This window comes from Dunckerocampus dactyliophorus, chromosome 4, assembly GCF_027744805.1.
Source record: "Dunckerocampus dactyliophorus isolate RoL2022-P2 chromosome 4, RoL_Ddac_1.1, whole genome shotgun sequence".
In the NCBI taxonomy this organism is placed as follows: domain Eukaryota; kingdom Metazoa; phylum Chordata; class Actinopteri; order Syngnathiformes; family Syngnathidae; genus Dunckerocampus; species Dunckerocampus dactyliophorus.
Genome location: NC_072822.1, coordinates 28439133 through 28461261, shown reverse-complemented (window position 1 = coordinate 28461261; position 22129 = coordinate 28439133). Strand labels below are relative to the sequence as shown.

General features: G+C 38.9%; 1 protein-coding gene across 1 annotated transcript; it reads right to left on the bottom strand.

The window, feature by feature from the left end:
• On the bottom strand, positions 1–22026 carry araf (A-Raf proto-oncogene, serine/threonine kinase). The gene is made up of 16 exons (XM_054773823.1): positions 21913–22026; positions 19381–19580; positions 18948–19051; positions 13595–13697; positions 13313–13467; positions 13090–13188; positions 12279–12423; positions 12154–12181; positions 11929–12059; positions 11618–11820; positions 10663–10839; positions 10247–10293; positions 9827–9945; positions 8362–8493; positions 7267–7401; positions 1–7078 (listed from the first exon to the last, which is right to left on the bottom strand). Exons 2-16 carry the CDS (start codon positions 19486–19488, stop codon positions 6938–6940), a joined length of 1827 nt encoding a protein of 608 aa, XP_054629798.1. The 5' UTR covers positions 19489–19580; positions 21913–22026; the 3' UTR covers positions 1–6937.
• Positions 22027–22129: the final 103 nt, after the last annotated feature.

Genomic DNA, 22129 nt, shown 5'->3' with positions numbered 1-22129 from the left:
TAAAAATCTCAACAAATGAATTTATTTTAAGAATAAACCCTGCAATGTCTTAGGACAAAGAACACTTTAGAGGAAAAAAAAACAACTAAGATCTCCATGACACTTTAAAATAATTTTGTTCTTTTCCATCACACAAAAAATAGAAATAAGTACATTTCTTAATAAAAAAAAATGTAACTGTACACAGCAGAATATTTATTGCAAACGGAACAGCCCTGGCACCCCAGAAAGGTGGAATTATTGCAGTTCACCTCCAGATATGAAAAAGCCTCTTCTGATACGAGCCTCCTTTCCTCCGCCAATCTTTTTCTCTTTCAATACGGCCAGAAAATGGTCCAAAAAGGTCGCATTTATACAAAACCTATTGCTCTTTATAACATGAAGGACATTTTCGAGAGCAGCCATTTGTATTCTTGCTATTGCTGAAATGTTCTAAGCGCTATTACAGTATTTTACTAAATCAAGTGTCGTGAAATCCCGAAAAAAAAAAAACTGCTTATAAAAAAATTTTTAAAAAAATGTCAGGTTTTCTTTGCGCTCAAGGTGTTTGAATGCCCTGGCAAAAGACGATCAGGTTTCCAATGTTTAGGAGGAGCAGACAGTACCAGTAGCCTGCTAGAACATGTGATCCACATCACCTCACATTTAGTTCAGCTCTGAGAGTTAAGATGTTAATAAATAAAAGGCAAGGTCTCTCCAAAACCGCCTCACGTTTCACGACTCCTCCAATGTACACTTGGTACGCATGGAAAGCGTTCACCTTCCCCCCCACACACATTTTGTTATGTTACAGACGTACTCCAAAATGGAATAAACTCATTTTTCCCCTCAACATTCTACACACAACACCTCATAGTGACAATGTAAAAACATGTCATCAAAGGTATTAAAAACAAACAAAGAACTCACATGTGCACAAGTATTCACAGCCATGAAGCTCAGATGCGTCCCGTGTCCACTGGTCATGCTCGAGGTGTTTCTTCAGCTTCGCTGGCGTCTTTGCAGCGCCTCACAAGTGTCATCAGGTCGGATGGGAAGCATCTGCGTGCGGCCGTTCTCGCATCTCTCCAAATCACCTGAATTGACCACAGGTGGACTCCAGTGAACTTTCCCAACATCTCAAGTGGGAACAGGGTGCACCCGAGCCCAATTTTCAACTTCATGGCTACGAATACTTACGCACATGTGATTTCTTAGTTGTTTTTTTTAACAAAATGTACAAAAATCACACAAATGATGAGGAACTGTGTTGAATTCTCAGTGAGCAAAAAGAATGGAATTCATTTTGGAATAAGTCTAACATAAAAGGTGGACAGGGTGCTGTGAATCCTTTCCGGATGTACTGTACATGGGATGAATAACAACATAGGGTACACACCTGCAACACTCTTACACTTCATATGTCTCTCATCACTTCAAGTGGTCTGCTCGTAACATCTACTGGGTTACAGTGGAATGAAATCTGGCAAAAACGCATTTAAAAAAAAAAAAAAAAAGGTTACGCTTCAATGACTACATTTCAAGAATTTCATGTATTTTTATCTGCATGTTCCATGCGCCAACACGATTGGAGCCATTGGACATAAAGCTTTCAAGAGTGTTTGAAGAGCCGTGCTAGCAGGGTAAGGCGTCAAGGTGTGACAAGGGTCACATGACATCACTAGTTCCTAACGTCCATGTCACACCATCCCTTAGACCAGGGGTGTCAAACTCGTGCCCTGGAGGGCCGAGACACTGCAGGTTTTCTTTCCAGCCAGTCATTAAAGCGGGTGATTTTAATGATCAACACCCTCGGTTTGAGGGAAGGAGCTCATCAATTAAAGCACCTGCTGAAGAAACTGGTTGGAGAGAAAACCTGCACGAGTTTGACACGTGTGCCTAAGACGTTAGCAGGAAGGTAAAGCAGCAAAACATAAATCCACAGGAAGCTGGTACACTGCAAAAACTCCATTTCAAGAAAATAAAGCAGTCCCATTTTAAGTAACAATTTCTTAATTTTTTTCCGAAAAAGAAAAAATATCGTGTCTAGCAATTTTCACTTGAGAAAAATAATCTTATATTAAGAAAGTATAGCTAGCCAAAATATTTTTGCCAGAAATGTCTTCTTTTTTCTAATAACAATATATTTGCCTTAAATTAAGAGCAAAAACTGCTGACCTAACTGTCTACATTTAAGAACGGACTCTCACACACACACACACACACACACACACACACACACACACAGTAAATATATCTCAAGATTTGCTGATTTCGGAACAGCCATGCAATTTTTATTCAAGAAAAATAATCTTATATTAAAAAAGTATAGCTAGCCAATTCTTATGAAGATATTTTTGCCAGTAATAAGTCCTTTTTTTCTAATAAGCTAAAAATCTTATTTTGATTATTCTTTCAACAAGAGATAAAGAATATTCATCTTAAATTAAGAATAAAACTGGTTTCTAAACTTCCTACGTTTAAGAATGGACCCACACACAGATAAATAAATAAATGTAAAGACTCGCTGATTTCGCACCAATGTGAAGGCTGCACAGCAAATTTCATAGAGCGTACCAACATTTATTCAATTAAATGTCGACATAAAATCTGTGCAGGCCGCACGGTGGTCTAGTGGTTAGCATGTCGGCCAAAACAGTAACAGTCTGGAGATCGGGAAGACCTGGGTTCGATTCTACCTTGGGCATTTCTGTGTGGCGTTTGCATGTTCTGTGTGGGTTTTCTCCGGGTACTCCGGTTTCCTCCCACATTCCAAAAACATGCATGTTAGGTTAATTGGAGACTCTAAATTGTCCATAGGTATGAATGTGAGTGTGAATGGTTGTTTGTCTATATGTGCCCTGCCATTGGCTGGCCACCAGTCCAGGGTGTACCCCGCCTGTTGCCGAAGTCAGCTTGGATAGGCTCCAGCATGCCCCCGCGGCCCTAAAATAGGAGCGGTACAGAAGATGTCTGTGTAAAGGTGTAAAATTATTCAACTTGATTGAAGAAAATATTCTTTACGTAGTTTATAAATGTAAAAAACTAGTGAATTTACATGCAAATCATGCCAAAAAAGAATTCTGATAGTGTTTATGACAATAGGTTTTCCTGAATTAAGTGGATTTTAGATTCAATCACACTCCTTTTTTGAACAAAAGTTCCATCAATATAATTTGCGTCCTGCTTGTTGAAAAGATGTAACCAGCATAACTAACATGCCAACAGGTGAAGACATTGGCTGAGTGGTTAGTATGTTAACCCCACGATCGGGCAAGCTGGGTTCAAATCCCCATTGGAACACATCTGTGCAGAACTCACACATTCGCCCTGCGTATCGGCTTCCTTCCTTCGGCATGATAGGCTGATCGGAGCCTCTAGACATTGGAAGAAAATAGAATAGCACTCCTACATCTAGAATATGTGCAAACAAGATTCTTATAAGAGCATTTGGCTTACTTCTTACCTTACCTAATAAGAACATTTGACTTAAATTCAGCTATGTGATTAAAAACAACTTGCTTATTTTAGAACTCATTATATTCTTAAAAGTCACAAGAAAAATATTCTAGTTATAAGAATTCTAGCCAAGCAACTTTTGCTTTCCCCATTGGCAGAATGTTTTGCTTGAAATAACAAAAGTTGTCTCATTTTAATATCATTTGGGCTTCTTTCAAGTATGGCGGTTTTTGCAGTGTACACAGGATCTACGCACGCAGACGACAGTGGTTTGCGAGGTGTTACTAACGGTCTTTCATTGTGGGACGGCTGTACGGACATGAGGCGGTTTAGATTCCTGGCATGGAAAGGTACCGAGCATGTCTTCCAAGTCATAAATATGTATAAAATAGTATTGTTTTGCATGTATATTAGTGTGTATGTGTTTATTTGGATACCTGCATAGTCCATGTGGTGCAGTTCCATCGTGTGTTCCACACATTACTTGTGATTTTTGGTTGTTATTTTGAGGGAGGTGTTTGCTGTGATGACCTCCCGTCTCAATTACGTGCAGTTTTTCGGGGATCTACCGTATTGACGCTCCACGGCGGCCAAACCAACAAAGAATCCCCTGTTCAAAAACAGACACCTTCAAGCTCGACTGAAGAATCACCAGCTTACAAAATGGCCAACCGGAACCGGAAGTTATGGCATCCATCTACGTCATCAGCTCTCACTCTCAAACATGTGAACGCAAAACACGTTTTTAAAGTCTCACATGCACAAAACAACTCTTAATGCATATACAGTGGTCCCTCACTTTATCGTGGTTTATCAAAAATAAGTTCTCACTGTTCTGTGGTTAAATATGGTCAATTTGTAAAAAAAAAAAAGCATATTCATGCAAATTGTACATCATCTTGGCATAAATTACCGTAAATTCCGGTGTATAAGCCGCACCCACTAAATTTAGAGGAAAAAAATAGATTTGTTCTTATATAAGCCGCATGTGTCCACATCATAAAGTGGCATATTGTGGCACGCACAAGACCGTGAGGACCAGTCAGCTCTTTATTTGACAGAGTCCATCACGAGCTATGAATAAACTCACAACGAGCTTGTCAACCCAGTAGAAATTGCAGGGCGTCATTACTAAATATAACAGTCTGACTCACTTTCATCTTACAAACAACATTCAACCCATCACACAGCAACTAACACTCAAACGTTATACCTTTAACGTTATATAAAGAAACATGTATCAAGACAAGTTTTTATATGAAAAAAAAAATCCAACATTTTAAAGTGTTCCCATAATGCATTTCGTTTGAGAAAACAATTTCACTGGAAGAGAATAAAAAGCATAGAAAATAGCTGCAATGCTGCTTCTGTCCGCCAGAGGAAGCCAGAGGACCCAAAGCAAAAAGAGGAAAGGTGATGTCATTGCAGCGCCCCAATGAATATGTTGCTCAGATGCAATGCCTTATGGGAAAACTTAAAAAAAACAAAAACATTTTAAAGTCCTATTGGGAAATGATTGTATATTTGTATATACAACTTTTGAGTATTAAGTTGCTGTGTGATGAAGTTAGTGCAGCGTTCTTTGAAAGATGACTGTTATGTTGTTATACTGGTATATACAATAACCTCCACTGACTTCCAATGTGTTGACATGCTTGTGAGTGCACTTATAGCTCGTGATTGGCTCCTGCCAAAGAAAGAGGTATTGTTTCCTCATTGACTTGCGTGCAGCACAGTACTAAACAAAGCTTAAGAAAAAAAGTAGCGGCTTATACACAATGGAATTTACGGTAAGCATTTTCAAGTATAAGAATGGCTAAATGAAAGAAAATACAAATATGATGCATTCAGACGACGTGATATGAAGTGTAATACAATATCTGTGACTTGTGTGCACCTTTATGAAGTGTATTACAGAATCTGTGACTTGTTGTGTGCGCCTTTAAGAAGCATTGTCTGGGAAGGTACAGTACGTGTGGCGTCAGCTGGCTAGAGTTGACTGTTAGCTGAGTGCTAGCAGCAGGTTAGCAGTGTAGAGAGTGTCCGACAGCAGCTCCTGTGTGAATGTTCACTGCATGTGTTCTCTGCTTGTTAAAGTGATGGAGGTGCATCATGGGTCTCTCAACTACAAACAGTGGCAGTAAAGTAGTATTCTACTCTGGTCTGGTCTGGTGAGACAACAGCCACCAGGAAGTATGCTGTTAATGCTAACGTGTGAATCTTACTTATGTCTAAGCTGGCTTATTTTCTATAATGTCTACAAGTGTAAAGGTGACTACAGCGACGTTATTTCATGTCTACATGGCTCTATTAAATGGTAAAAACAGTATTTAGAAGGTCAAAAAGGTTTTATACGCTGCAAATACGAAAATATTTCATTTATTAATATTGATACTACTCACTTATCGCGGTCAAGCTTGGAACCAAGCAACCACAATAAACGAGGGATGACTATAAATGATGAATGAAAGGGATAAATGAACATTTCAGGTTTCTTTTACCTTCACTGAAGACGTGACTGTTCCCAAAGACACAATGTGGCAGCAAGGTCAACCACCACCGCCTTCCTGTTTCCAGTCACGTCAATCACGTCTTGAATGAAGGTAAAAGTAAACTTAAATGTTCATTTAGCCATTTCATTCATCATTGATATGCCTTTAGAATTTTTTTCTCTATGTAAAACTATAATTGTAAAACTATAAAAACGTGTTCTGTGTTAACACTTTTGGCTTTCTGGAACAGATTAATTGGATTTACATTATTTCTTATGGGACAAATTCATTCGTTTAGTGTCCATTTTGGTTAGTGTGATCTTTTGGAACAAATTAATGATGTTAACCAAGGTTCCACTGTAGTAGTAAAGTAATGTGTCTTTTAGATGTATTCATTCAGTTGAGCTTGAGACATTACTGAGACCAGTGCAGACAGGAAAAATCATTTCTCAGGTGCTAACCTTTGACTTGAGCAAGATGTGTCCCAATGTTGTCATCTTGGGCTGCAAATACATTTTCAAAGGCTGAATAGTTCATATTTGAAGGTGCTGGCATATGCATTGTCATTCTTCTGTGTTGGCTTGATGTTATCAATCAACCGGATGTGCACCATTACGGGGAGTAGTGGCAGGTAATTCTGGAGGTGTATGTCTCCAGAATGACATTTCCGTGGTGATAATTGTGGATTATGGAGCGTAAAGTGACAGTATCTAACGCCTGTTTGAAAGATGCTCCCAAACCGACAGTTGGCGAATAAGAAAGCAGTTGTTGTGTGAATAACGTAAAAGACAACTAAACACCATTCGATTAGTCTTGTAGTGTGTTACTGCAGGCTGGAGCTGCAACGGCTCCAATAAGATTTAAGAGTTTGAGATTGCGTTGTGAAACAGAAGCCAGCGGAAGCCTCTCGGAGGCACTGGACTGTGTGCTTTAAAAAAAAAAAAAAAAAAAAAAGACAAACAAAGAAAAGGAGGACACAAGCCTCTCGACCAAGCACTGCTCGGGCCTTAGAGAGGCACCAGCCTCGTGGTATGGAACAGGAGGGGGTTCAGGTCCTCGGCGTGGACGGCCCGGTGGAGAGAGGGCTCAGATCGACTGCGTTCAATTTTTGGCAGCAGGTCCTGCACATGCTCGATGGATACCAAGATCTGATGAAGGCAAAGACCGTTGTAAAATGAGACATAATAATTGCAGTGTTTCCCATACATTAATGTGTGTGCGGCCCGTCACTCAATTTTGACTGCCACAAAAACCATTGCTCTTGATGCTTTCCCACGACTGAAAACCAGTCAGAGGACCCCAACATTTGGCCCATGAGGAAATAAAGAGTTGTCACCTGAGGAAACAAGGGTCTCTCATCACGCTTAAACTTCAAGCAGTCGACGATCAGCCTTTTCATGGACTTGGGTAAGGTGCTGTCGAGCTTGCCGAGGTCCGGAGACAAGTACCCACGTCCCACCATGAAAATGATCTGAAAGAAAATCAGTACACCAAAGTTTGCTCAATAGAAGATAATGAAGGCAAAGGTTTACTGAGAGGCTGAAACACCAGACAAAGGTAAAGCCGCCACATGTTAAAAATTGAGTGTAAAATTTAGGAGTTGGGCTTGAACACCATTCATACAATTTCTTCCACTTATCAGGGTCTGGATCACGGGCGCAACAGCCTCCTCCTCCAGTTCCACCAAAGGGTCACTAAGGACTTAATTAAATGTAAATTGTGCTAAGCATGTTCAAAATAAAAGGCCCCAAAACGAGCCCTGAAAAACACCAGATGCTACTGGGAAAGGATGGGAATTGAAGGAGTGGAGTTTAAAGAAACACAGTATCTCTGAAAAGTGAGTACACCCTTCATACATTATAATATCTTCTATAGGGACAATATTAGGACTAGAAATTAAGCTTGGCTTTAACTTACTTAGAGACTCAGAGAAGTCAATGTACAGCTGGTAAAGCAGTATAGATTTACCATCCTCTGAAAATAAGTCAACACACCTCCGTTATTGTCTAAATCAGTGGTTCTCAAGTGGTTTGGCTGCAGGACCCACAATCATCCTTCAGTGACAAGTGACAACCCAAAATGCAGACATTTTTTAACGCAAACTTCTCAAATATCTTATTTATTGAACAAATTACATTTATCAACCCTGTGATCCACTGAAAAAGAAGATCCACTAATTGAGAATCACCGGTCTAAATAGCATGTCAACGCAAACAAGTACAGCTCAGAGTGAACGTTTCCAAAATGTGGCTCCATTGTTACGTAAGACTGCCGAGATACAAGTTGTATGCTGACTACTATAAAGTATATCCAAGTTTAATTTCTATTGTACTGCCCCTTGTGAAGATACATTGTAATAGAAAATGGTTGCTGAAATGTGAGAGATGTGTAGACTGTATAGGCATATCAAATACAAATAGTGATAGTTCACCTGATCTCTGTTGTTGATATTCGAGTAAGGCAGGCTGCCTGACATCAGCTCAAACAGCACAACTCCATAGCCATATACATCAGATTGGAATGTATAAGGATTGCTGTCCTGCATGCGGATCACCTCTGGAGCCTTGTGGGACACATGGAACAGAAAAAAAATAAATAAAAAATCAATCCGGGACCACCAGAGAATGGCCCCTATCCAAACCCCTCCTGCTACATCTGATTTCAGATCAACAATTGCAATAAAAGCGTCTGTTGTAATTATCAGATTAGATTCAGCTCCAGAACCCTCCCCTTCTCTCTTCAATTGCCATTGTTCACTCTCGGCACAATCCAGGTTTAAGGCCAAAATATGCCTCCCACACTTCTAAAGTATAAAATGTACAGATACTCATGACTAATGAATGATAATGGAAGATCCATGACTACTGTCGGAAGTAGTGCTTCCATAGCCAAACAAACTTTTGCACATCAGCACACAACTATTTCCCACTTATGGTAAATGAGATGAGTTTTCCGTGAAACAAAAACAGCCACAACAACAAAAACATTGCAGGTGAGTGCTGAATCAAGAATGTGCAGGGCTCAACTGTACTGTGTTGCCTTAACCAATAAAAGAGCAATTTACTAGTGTATTGACTGACAACAAATATTTCTGCAATCAAAGATTTCTGGAATATCAGTATTTCTGTTCATGCAGCGTAATCCCTCGCCACTTTGCAGCTTCACTGTACCATGTTTTTCAAAAATATATTAATAAATCATGTCTCGTGGTTGAAAATGGCCTATTATTAGTATAAAAATCTGCGTATTTAAGCAAGGTTTCCGTATTTATTGCCTACATGAAGCACTTTCAAGCATAAAAAATGGCTAAATTAAGTAAAATATAAACAGTAATCCCTCGTTTATAGCGGTTAATTGGTTGCAGACCCCAATTTCAGTCAAGTAGGATTCCTTATTTATAAATCTAATATTTTCGTACTTAGAGCGTAGAAAACCCGTTGATGACATTCTAAATACTTTTTGTAACATTAGAGCCTTCTAGGCATGAAATAACAGCCCTGTAGTCACCTTTACACTTGTACTACCCGATATAGTAGATATAATATGAGAAAATAAGACATTTAAGACATAAATAAGACTCCACCGGATGTGTGGAGGACAGGAAGTGACATAGGGTGCTCAGAGTTGAGTGGATTACGACTGCAGCAGTAGTTTTTGTTGTTATTATTATTATGATTACTATTGCTATTATGTTATTATTGTGCCTGTTGTGAGATAATTCAAACCTGCAAATAAAGCCTATTGTTCTGGTGTTCAAGTCTAGTTGGTGCTTGTGTGTGTCACATTACAGTAACATTACTGACACCTGGTGACCAGTGTAGGATACTACATGGCATCAACTAAAACTACTTGTATGAACACCAAACGTCACTTCCTGTTGGACGGTGTAGGCTTACCATCCAAAGAATGGATCCACTGGGTTGCTCGACCTGTTGAGAGCCACTCCACCGTGACTTCACTGTGGCGAGACCAAAGTCCCCAATCTTAACAGTCCAACCTTCATGGAGGAAAATATCTAGAAAACCATTTCAGGAAATACCGAAGCTACCAAAAAAGGGTGAGTATTTGTAATAAGGAAAGTCATGTTACACAAAATTATTCAATTAAAGTCATTTTTCTTAACGTACAAAGCCAAACTGAGAATGAAAGCTGTGCTATCTCGGTGTCCACATAAAAAAGGTTGTCAGCAATGTCAGGAGCAAGAAGTCATGTCCATGTTCATGTAATATTTAGTGGTTCATGGCTATAAGCGCACATTTATCTCTCTGGTCATTCTCCATCTCAGTAACATCCCACCACTAGCAGGGAAAGGATACTGTTAGATTTCAGGTCTCGATGAATGATGTTCTTTGCATGAAGATAACTGAAACAGAAAAAAACCAGAACAACTTATCAGCAAAATAATGACTTAATTTACTGCATATGATTTATTTGATTCATTTATCTTTAATCAACTTATTTATTTTTTAATTTATATTCCATGTTTTAATTAAAAAGGGGTAGGATTAAATAAGCTCTTTTTCCTACTCCTTTTGAGACATGTTGAATTGCATAATTGTATACATGTGTTGTTCCTCAGTTGTATCTTTGTTAAGCAGTCCCAAACAAATAAAGCATGTTTTAGTTTGAGAAAGTCATAGCTATTTTGTTTAATAAATGGCAGATGTGGTTCTACCTAAAGAAAAAGGACATTGTTGTACATCAATATGAAGTAATAATAAACCGGTCTTACTCCATCCCCTGTGCTGTCTGTCTGGCCACGTCGATCCGCCTCATGGTATCAAACTTAGTTTCAGTGACATGCAGATGGCGGTACAGGCTGCTGCCTTCACACCACTGTGTGATGATGGCAAAGTTGGGCTTGGTCATGTAGCCCATGAACAACAGGATGTTGACATGGCGGGTTTTCCTGCAGATATGGAAATTACCAAGTGGTGAAGCATTCACACTTTAGATATTAGATGAATTGTCATTTGTGAAATCAGTGTACTCCAACATTATGCGCTTTTTGGCTGGTCCTAAACAAGGATGCCATTGTGACCGTTCAGTATATACCTTGGTTTTAAGGCCTCGGTTGGGTTCATTTTGGGTATAGTAAGGGAAAAAAATGCAAAACATAATACAGGCTAGCCAAGGCTGGACAGAACTGAATTTGTTTATCGAATAGACACGGTAAACACTTCCTGTCACTCACTTTTAATGTGTACCGTGTGGGAAATCGGTACACTTCCGTACATATCGACGTTGATTTTCTTAATTTTGGGGGATTGGCGTACATTTGAAACCGATCTTACCTACCTCCGCAAAAGATCTGAAAGTCTGCCACTGTCCCCTTTTGCTTTGCCAGATTGACTGCTAGCAATTGAGCTAAAGCTAAAGTTAACTGGAGCAAAGAGCCAGGCACTGGCCCGCCGTTAGCCATTAGCGTTAAATAGGAAAAACTAAAAAAAAAGTAAAACAATTGTTATCAGCCAAAATCCGTATCGGCAGGTCAGGCTTTTTTAAAGATCGATGATCAGCCAGAAAATTGTAATCAGTGCAAACCTAGTTACACCCTTAATGTTAAGTGAAAATAATAAATAGTATCTGATGCACTACAATGTGAAGGGACATCAGTACCTTGTGTAACTTGTGATTGTGATTGTGATTTCTGAAAAAAAATCTAAATAAATAGCAGTGCAACTTACCGTAAGACCTGCATTTCGTTTTTAAAGGCCTGCAACTGCTCAGGTGTGGGCTCTGTGACTTTAAGGATCTTTATTGCTACATCTCCATGCCACTTGCCCTTAAATACAGTTCCAAAGGAGCCAGCTCCTATTCTCTTCAGGATGGTGACTTCCCATGAGTGGACCTCCCAGTAGTAACTTGAGTCCCTGTAGCCCCCCCGATGCTGAAACACACCCAGTAGGCCAAATTCATTAATAAACTAATTACAGACTAAACTAATTACAATTTCTAAAGGGATCCATGGACAAAGAATATGTCCAAGAGTACTTACTACTTTTTTTTTGTCATCAGATGAGGAAGACTTTCGCTCCTTGTGCTCCGATGGGGACTTGGGTGGTCTTCTCCCTGGAGATCCTAAAGACGAGGGTGGGCTGGTGGAGGGCTTTGGTGATGGCTCAGGACCTGCAGATATAAACGGCAGGCTTTAAAAAGGCAACATCCCCCCAAAAAAGTAATTATTAAGGAAATACTAAAATACAAAATGAAATTATTATACCTATTGTGTTGTTGAATTTCAGTGTTTCCTAAAAAGGACAAGAAACAAAACAACAAAAATCACTTTTAAATAAATGGATTTGGATGTGCTTTTGGCAAGTACAAGGAAGGGTAGCGGACACTTGCCTCTATGATGCTGGCAACAGCAGGGCTCACTGTGCTGACTATATGAACGTTGGGAGTGGACGTGGAGCGGTGTCTTTGTAGAGACTGACCATCTCCAGTGGGCATGGGGAAGCGAAAGGCTGATGTCGGGGACAGAAGGTCCATCCTGAGACAGGATGTGAAAAAGTCACAAAATACATCTGAAAATGTTTGAACTAGGGCTGCACCATGCTGGAGAAAATAAGAAGGATGATTTTCTTGCTTAGAATTGAGATGGCGAATCTCTGGCACGACTCCCTCACTCGAAACAAGGAATAATAGGAGTGTAAAGCTGACTATAGGGTTGTTATTTCATGTCTAAAGGGCTATAATGTTAAAAAACGTATTTAGAAATTCATAAGCTGTTTTTTTATCCTGTAACTACGAAAATATTCCATTTATTGAATCCTACTTCGCGGAAATTAACTTATCGCGGTCGGGTCTGGAACCAACTAACCGCGATAAACAAGGGACGACTATACACTCATGCATATAATGAAGACAAGTAAAGAGAAAAGTCAGTTAATTAATGCTATCGCTTCTCCCGCCAGCGGCTAGAACCAGGGCAGTAGTGCCAACTCGCCCTGGCCAGCGAGGCTCACTGGGGCACAGAGAGAAAGAGGAGGAAGTGTCATGCCAATGGCAGTGCAACGTGAGTCGTTGAGTAAAATGGTAGAATTGATTTGTGATGCAGCTCGTTAAGTATAGTAAAATAATTACATAAATTACATTGCATATTTGAGTGAATCCACATCCCTTATTTGATTATCAATGAATGTGTGTGTAAACTTACCCAGCAGGCTCTGCAGTTAAGGTTATGTTACTCTGAGATGGAGAATTTTCTGGCAAGAGTATCTGAGGATACTCATCTGTGCAGGGACCTGGATCGCATCTGGGCACACAAGTAGAAAGCATTGAAACACAAAAACAAAATAAAATATAATGATATTGTTTAGCTGGACGTATTAGCAAGCCACTTTGCTGAAACTGATTTGTTTTCTGGTGATTCTGCTCACCTCTTGCTTACGGTGTCCATGTCCACACAGACAGTTGGTACCTTGCTACTACAGTGCTGGTGAAACTTGTAGCCGCAAGTCTGACACCTAAAGCCATTGAATAGAAACTTGTGGCAAAAATCACAGTAAGCCAGTTTGAAGAAGGTCTTTCGTACCTGCAATGATTAGAATGTGACAAGGAGCACATTTACCTTTGAGACAACAGAATATAAAACAAAAACGTTGTATGATTTCATACTTTGAAAATATGTGCAAAGCAGTGCGGGTTTGCTGACTACTTACAAAGTTGTGCATGGTCAGGGGAATGTCATCCAGAACCTCAACTAAAAGCTCCTCTCCTACCAGAGGAGTGATGTCTGTGTCCCAGTCTGTCAGTCTCTTACGACTGGATAAGAAATAAAACAACAGCACTATGGTGACTGATCACATTCTTCAAAGCCAAAAACAAAATGAGATCAAGCTGAAAAAGTTAATGTGTGACTATTTCCGTCATTTGCGACTTAACCTAATCCTGCACCTGTACAACTTTGGCTCCAGTACAAAAGCAAGTAGTGAGTGATAAATGAACTTCCACCAAATATGATTCCTTGATTAGAAATTTAATATTTTTGTAGTTAGTAGGGATGTTCCGACCCACATTTTTTGGCTTCCGAGCAAATTATTTTTTAAAATAAATTAGCTTTTGTTGCAACCCTGAATGTGTGGAATTGAATATGGTTATGAAAATAGCTCTTCAGAGCATTAAAAATAATGCAACCAAAGTATTGCTGAATGTACTTTTTTGTTACACAGCATGACTAACAATATTGTTTGGCTTTTGTAACAAACCTCTGTGAGTCAGGTCCCTATTTCAATGGTGCGATTTAGAATACACTCCTGATCAAAATCTTAAGACTAGTTGAAAAATTGCTAAAATTTGCATTTTTCACATTTTAATCTTAATGAGGTTTTAAGTAAGGAAGGGGGAGTGAGACGAGCATTTTGAAAAAGTAATTTATTGAAAACAACAATTACAGTGAAATAGGCTGTTTTATCAGCTGATCAAAAGTTTAAGACCACAGGCTATAAAAGCCAAAATCTGCTCAAAAGTTTCATTTTATGTCAGGCATTCACACTGTCATGCCCTCCTGATGGCTAAAGCTAAGAAGCTTTCTCTTTTTGAACATGGTCGGATTGTCAAGCTGCATAAGCAAGGCCTCTCGTAGCGTGCCATTGCTGCTGGCATTGGGTGCAGTAAATCTGTCATTCTACATTTTTTTAGAGATACATCCCTAGTAGTTAGAGCATAGAAAATCAATTTATGACCTTCTAAATACGTTTTTTAAACATTATTAAGCTCCTCCAGACATGAAATAACACCACTATTAGGGATGTCCCAATACAATCTTCAGGATCGGGATCGGCTGTCGATCCGCTGTATTTTGAAGATTGGATAATATCGGCTTCCGCCGATCCGGTTGCTGTATAACCTTCGGAACTCTGGGCCACACTCCAACATGGTAGGTGTGATAATGCCCTTCATAGCTGGTTGCCACTTGACTCCAGCCACCCGCAAGAAAATTACTATTGCGTTCAAAAGAGTTTGTTAAAAAAATAAATAAATCCTATATTCTAAATCACACCACAAACTGATCTATAACCATGTCAAATGATTACCGTAAAGCACCGTGTATAAACCACACTTTTTTTCCACTGGTAAGAAGCAAAAAATCGGGTGCGGTTTATACACGATGACAGGTCTGTGACCAGATGTAGAAATTGACGAGAAGTCCATTTTAGAATAGCCGTCTGTGGGTCAGACAGTTGCTTTGACTTTAGCGCCCTCTGCTGTACAGTTACTGAAAATGCTAGTGTATACAACTAACTTATCTGACGGCGTCTGTATTTTCACACAGTGAAACGATCTCTATATACACTGAAGCTAACCTAAGCTTCCATTAAAACATTGCATTTGTAAAATACAATACAACGTTGGAGTTTATTGAAATTCACACTGAAGCAATGCAATAAAATAATAGAGAAAGAGAGAAACAGTGAAAGATAAGATATCAAAACATCTCTGAAAATTGCAAATTTCTTTATTTTGAGTTATTATTATTATTATTATTATTAATCTGTGCTTAGCCATAATATTAAAGATCTAGATGCCGAAGTTCAGATTTCTCCTTTATTCTTCTTTTTGAAATTGCTTAGTACCTTTACGCATGTTGATTTGAGATGAAAGAGTTGGCAAGCATTTATGAACTAAATTTTTTTTTTTCCCCCGCCGTGAGCCTGAAAATAGGGGTGCGGTTAATACATGGGTGCGGTTTATACACGGTGCTTTACGGTAGTCCTACCCTAAAAATATTTTCAAGGGCCATTTTTTTCCAATTTTATCTTTTATTGGATGGACTTTTATTGGATTTTTATTGGATTAGGGACCTGACTCACAGAGGTTTGTTACAAAAGCCAAAGAATATTGTTGGTCATGCTGTGTAATAAAAAAACTACATGCAGCTGTACTTTGGTTGCATTATTTGAAATGCTTTGAAGAGCTATTTTCATAACCATATTCAATTCCACAAATTCAGGTTTGTAACAAAAGCTAATTCTAAAAAAAAAAAATATTCATACCGATCCGGATCAGATTGGCAAGACTAGAAACAAAAAATTGGATCAGATCAGAAGCATGTGGATCAGAACATCCGCAAAAATAAAAAAAATTATTATATATATATCTTTTTTTTGTCCTCATTGGGGCAGATAGTATTGTTGATCAAAATACATGCTAAACAGATTTGCTCTGCCAGGAAAAGGTGTAAGATACTCTTCCCCTGTTATATAGATTCTCTTTGACTTTATTTGATGTTAGTTCTGCAAATTTTGAGCGGCCGGATCGGAGCAGCAGGAGATAGAAAAGAAGAGAAAAGAAAACAGAGGGAGGAGTGCAAGGGACAATACGGAGATAGACACGAACACCACCACCACCACCACCAACAACAGCAACGACAATAACAAAACAGAAACAAACAGGACTGCATCAGCAAATGTCTGACGGCCATAAAGACCATAATGGAGAGGACAACATAATATAAACAGCCACAGTGATAATACTGAATTGAAACAGCCATACTTATTAGTGTTACTAGTAGTAATGAAAATATTATCTATAATAGTACACAGAATGACAATAACTTAAGCACACAATTGTAATAACTACTGTATAAGGTTACTGCCGACATCATCACTGTAATAAAACCAAAATCATGTAACACTATGGATAAATCAGTGAGTTATGTGGGGAAGTACTTATGTACTGTGAATGTGTATATGCATGCGTGTACAGGTATCTCTGTAGCATCTCTGCATGTACAGTACTGTATATGTCAATAAATGTGCGCGTATGTGTGAAAGTGTAATTGTAATGCAAAAAGTAAAAAATTAAAATACATAAAATTGTGGGGCCGTGAATGGTGACTCAAGAATGTTGGGGGATCCACAGTTCTTAAAAGACTTGGTCTTGTAAATAAAACACCCAATACAGATTCCACAAAAACAGTGAGATCTCAAATGAGCCTTTTACGATGTGAACTCTTTCCTTGACACTATGGTGCCCAAAAGCCCAGTATTAGAATGGTATGCTGTTGGTTATTTCTTTGAGCCTGGCTGATTTGATCATAGGTGAATAGCTCTATCGCTGTAAATGCACCCACAGCAGCAGAGGTCTGGGCTGCATGTGACCACATTCTTGGGTCTGGACCACACTGAGGGACTGCTGACTAAAGGACAATCAGCTGTGTATGCCAAAGTTTGTACTCATTATGATCAGTATTCTCATATGTATGATTACATGTCTGAAAATTCCAACTGCGTAGCATCATAGAAACAAAAGATGTGCAGGGATGTTGCAAATGTTGCCATCCCATTTCTTCCAAACAAGATTTTCCGTAAATGTTCAGTACTGTTCATATCTTTGTAAGGGGCCATACAAAATCAGCAGCATTTTCTACACTGTTTATACAGTAGTTCCCTGCTTTTTGCAGATTTTATTTTCCAGCGAATGGCAAAAATCTGGGAGTACCGTAATTTCAGGTGTATAAACCGCTACTTTTTTCTTAAACTTTGAAACCTGCAGCTTACACAGCAGTGCGGCTAATTAATCTTGTGACATCTCCATTACTTCAGAACTACTACTAATTGTTTAAATACTGTGCCACTCACGTGTCAGTGAGATAACAGTAGCCAGTCACCAACTACAAGGGACCTCACGATGAGCCCGTCAACCCATTGGAAATCACAGGCGGCCATTACTCAGTATAACAGTCAGTGACTAACGGTGTCTTCTAACGCTAAACTCATCACACAGCAACTTAACACTCAAAAGGTAGCTAAGAAATATACAAGTATCAATATGGGTTTAAAATAAAGAACACCTATTTAAATGTCTCCGCATAATGCATTTTGTCTTGGCAAAGCATTCCCTTCCGAGCGAATTTCAAAGCTGATTCGCTTCATTGTTCCCTCACTAAATATGCCTCACACACTTATTAAACCCATTTTGCGCTTCACATTTCATGGCTTCCCTCTATCACGGTTATTTACAAATATATTAATTAATATATCACTTTGATTCATGGTGAACATATGACCTGTTATTACTAAAGAAATATGCATATTTAAGCATTTTTTCAAGCATAAAAATGGCTAAATGAAGTAAAAGACAAATATAAGACATTCAGAAGATGCATTCAAAGACACTGATCACTAGGTGTCAGGAATATTACGGTAATGTTGGGTGAGACACTCAAGCACCGGACTTGATCGCCAGAACAACAGGGTTTTATTGCAGGTTTGGATGATCTCACAACAGGCACAACAATGTCTAACATGGTCTACTGTTGCACTATAACCCACGCCAAGCTAAATCTCAACTCTGAAACCCCAACATCACTTCCTGTCTGAGCCCCACTCAGCTCCCCTACACCCGGAACATATTTACAGCAACACACACACACACACACACACACACACACACACACACAAGTCTTATTTATCTTGTCTTAAATGTCTTAGTTTCTATCTACTATATTGGGTTATAAAGGAGTGTAAAGGTAACTATTAGGTATTGTTTCAGGTCTAGAGGGCTCTAATAAAGTTAAAACTTTAAAAAAAATGGTCTTAAACAGGTTCTCTCTTTGATTTATAAATAAGGAATCCTACTTGGCAGAAATTCACTGATCACGGTCTAGTTTGGAACCAATGAACCACAATAAATGAGGAATTACTGTTCTTATAAATTACTGACTTGTGGTGAATGAGGTGGGTATTTTACAAAGAAAAAAAATCTGGGGGCATTTCGTTTATTCCTTTTTTTTTTTTTTTTAAACCAAAAATCTGCGAATTTGCGGGTTTGCGAATGCTGAATCGCAAATATGCGGAGATCCACTGCATACATATTTTCTCCTTTTACATCTAAATCTCAAGTACCCCGTATGAGAAGCCTTGAATGTCTACTTGGCACAACAAACAAAAGGGAATGTGATTAGTGGCCTTGTCTTGGTATTGCACCACCTACAATCATTACAGTGCCTCATCTTTTATTTAAAAGCAGGAAGCGTGGTAGCACAAATCCAAGACTACAAAGCAAACGTACCCTTCTAGAAGGCGAAATACAGCGCAGCAGTCTTGGCTGAGGCCTCTGACTTTGAGAGCTTTATCTAAACTCTCATACACCGTCTGCCCTCTGCGAACATTCACCTGTAAAAGCAAACAGTGGCAGTGGCTTTAACATTTATTGGAAGGTACCTTCAGATGAATTTACATTACAAATAGAAAAAGTACTGGCACATTTCAAAATAAGGCGTGACAAGTCTGATACGAAAACTCAAAGCAGAGAATGACAAAAAAAAGTGCCATCTGCGCGACCAAATGTTCGCACTGACTGATATGGCGAGAAAGAAGTCATAGTTCGTGTGAGTACAAGTTCTTCCACCACAGGAGACCATTTCTAACTCACATTATTATGTAAAGTCATCATTCCATACACCACAAACATCCATTGTGACAAAAGAACAGCATCATCTCACCACAGTCCTCTGCTTATTAGGGAGGTAGACTCGGATGGTGCCCCCACCTCGGGGTACGTCCTCAGGACTCGTTTCCCCAGAGGAGGAGTATGAGGAGGTAGAGGACATGATGAGAGAAAGGTGGTGGATGACTTGACACCAAAGCTTCAGGAAGAGTCATGCACCGTATGATCCAAAAGAGGGAGCAGTTTACTTGCAACCTGCAACACAACCGACAGGTGTCCTTATATACATGCATGCATGTATGTATGTATGCATGTATACTCGTGTGTATTTTGCATGTATACTAGCGTTTATTTTGATACCCGCTTGTGGTGCAGTTACAGTCAATTTGTGTGCATTTCAATTTCTCTTGTTTTTTTTCACCATACGCAGGTGGTCTTGGAATGTAAACCCCGTGAAAAGCGGGGATTGACTGTACCTTTATCTGCAAAATGGTGCTGACAGTCGATTTGAAAATTCACAGAAAACAAATACATTTAATTAAAAAAAATATGTATTTTGTTAATTATCAATGCTTTTAAGTTACACTGCAGGAAAAGTTTTTTAACTGCTTTTGGCTGCACTTTGGACACCTGATTCCACCCTTTGTAACTAGTATACTGTACATGCAAAATAATACTGTTTTATACAAATTTTCTAAGGGTTGTTATCAAGCTATGAGACTTCCACATGTATGTGATCTCAACAAGTTATGTGCTGTGATCTGTGTTGTTTAATTATTTTCCGTATGAGTAGAACCCGAGCCAGCTCAACTAGTAAAACGGTGTCACATTGTCACAAATAGCCTCAGGGCCCCTCTTTGTACACCCTTGCAGTTCGACATATGGGCTTCTGATATTGCAACTGATACCAAGTAAATACAGTCGTATAAATATTTTCGTATGGGTTATGTTCCAAGACCGAATGGTAAAAAACACAAATAGGGGATGCACCCATGAAAAGCCCCAACACTGGATATTTTTTTATATTCTAAACCCAAAAAATATGCATCTCAAATATTTAACGCATTATAAATGGAGTTTTACACATGAAGAAACAATACAGGCATACAGTATAGTACGGTACAGTACAGTACTGTACTTACAAAACGTGCAGTTACACATCACATTATGTCAAAGCATCTTCCTGCTGGAAAATGTTTAGTGACTTGACTTGTGAGACAGTGCCCTTTGCTGGATTTCACAACTGCAGCATTCTTTTTCCCATGCAGAATGGCAACAAACCACTCTCTATTTAAGTTACCAAAAAACAACTAATTACTGACAATTTAAAGCCGACAAAATAATTGAACATTTATGCTGAGGAGTGAATCTACTGTACAAGGCTAGTATTGCTGATACTTTTAACTTTAATTGTTCATTGACTCAGAATAAAACAAGACAACGATTTTCGGCAAAACAATTTTCAAAACTTATTTGAGAAAAATAACAATAAAATAAAATACAATTATTCTGCTGTATCCCATACAACTGCTTGAGCAAAATAAAGTCAAGAGTGACAAATAAATCCATAAAAGCAAAAACTACTATTGGCTCGCTTCAAATCCTTTGGCTTTTTGGCATGTTTGTGAGCCCGAGTTTGTAAACAATACATACATACAACAATTTCAACTATGTTACAATATGAACACTACATCTACTTGCAAAAATAAACATAAATGAGAACAAAAAAACCCATCCATCTCGTCGGGCTATGATAGCATTGGTATCGATAGATCGATGTTTGGATGGAACCACACACCCCTTACTAAAAACACTGCGATAGTATCACTCATACAGCAGGCTTGGACAAAATCAACTATTTCAATTGAACAGCGTTATCCATTATTTCAACAGCAGCCAATAAAGCCGTAGAATCACATTTAATCAGAATTGCATGGAAAACTAATTTGCTCATACATATGCGAAACCAACAACAACGCACGCACTATGAATACTCACAATAAAACAAAAATGAAAAAAAATAAAGTCACCATTTACAAAGCAATGTTCAATAACTCCTGCCATTAGTCGTTAACCTGCAAACTTGTTAGGATTGTGCCTACGTTGAAGTGATGCTAATGCTATTAGCTTAAGGTGGATTTGCCTGCTGTGTAAAATGACATTAGTTGTGGGAGGCCATGTTTCTAAGCGGCTTTAAGGTGACTAGCCAACTAGTTTGGGAGGTAATAAACTAGTAGCATGTTGACAGTGTTATTTTAGCACATCCAAGTGATTAAAATATGTAAAACGAACAGTTCGCCAGCTAAGCGTAGTGGAACTTATTGTAGTTAACCCGGCGGCCAGTGTACTTTTATGCTGCTGTTACGCTACACATCACAACGTTAGCTAACTTGAGGCTTATTACCAGCACGTCAGCTGTTTGCTGTTCTTTTTCTCCGTTTAAGTCAGCAATTACTTGTTTCCTTGGCGTCTACACACGCACAGTCCGACTTGACTGGTTGTCTATAGTTCTTGAGACAACTCCAACCTCTACCAAAGAGCCTTAATACTAGCACATTTAATAGTAAAGATCATTTAAAGTTCTTACCTGTGGCAGCCATCTTGAACTCTCTCACTCCAGAGTACAATCTGTCAAGAACTTCAGGGAAAGCGGAAAACCTTCGAAATGCTATTTTTTCATTGGCCACATTCTGTAGTGGCGTTGCTCATTGGACAACGCCAATAAAGGTAGGCGTGACTAACCTGTCAAGTAAATGTACTCGGTGTAGATTTAGCAGAATGTGCCTTTTTTATTTCTTCAGCGT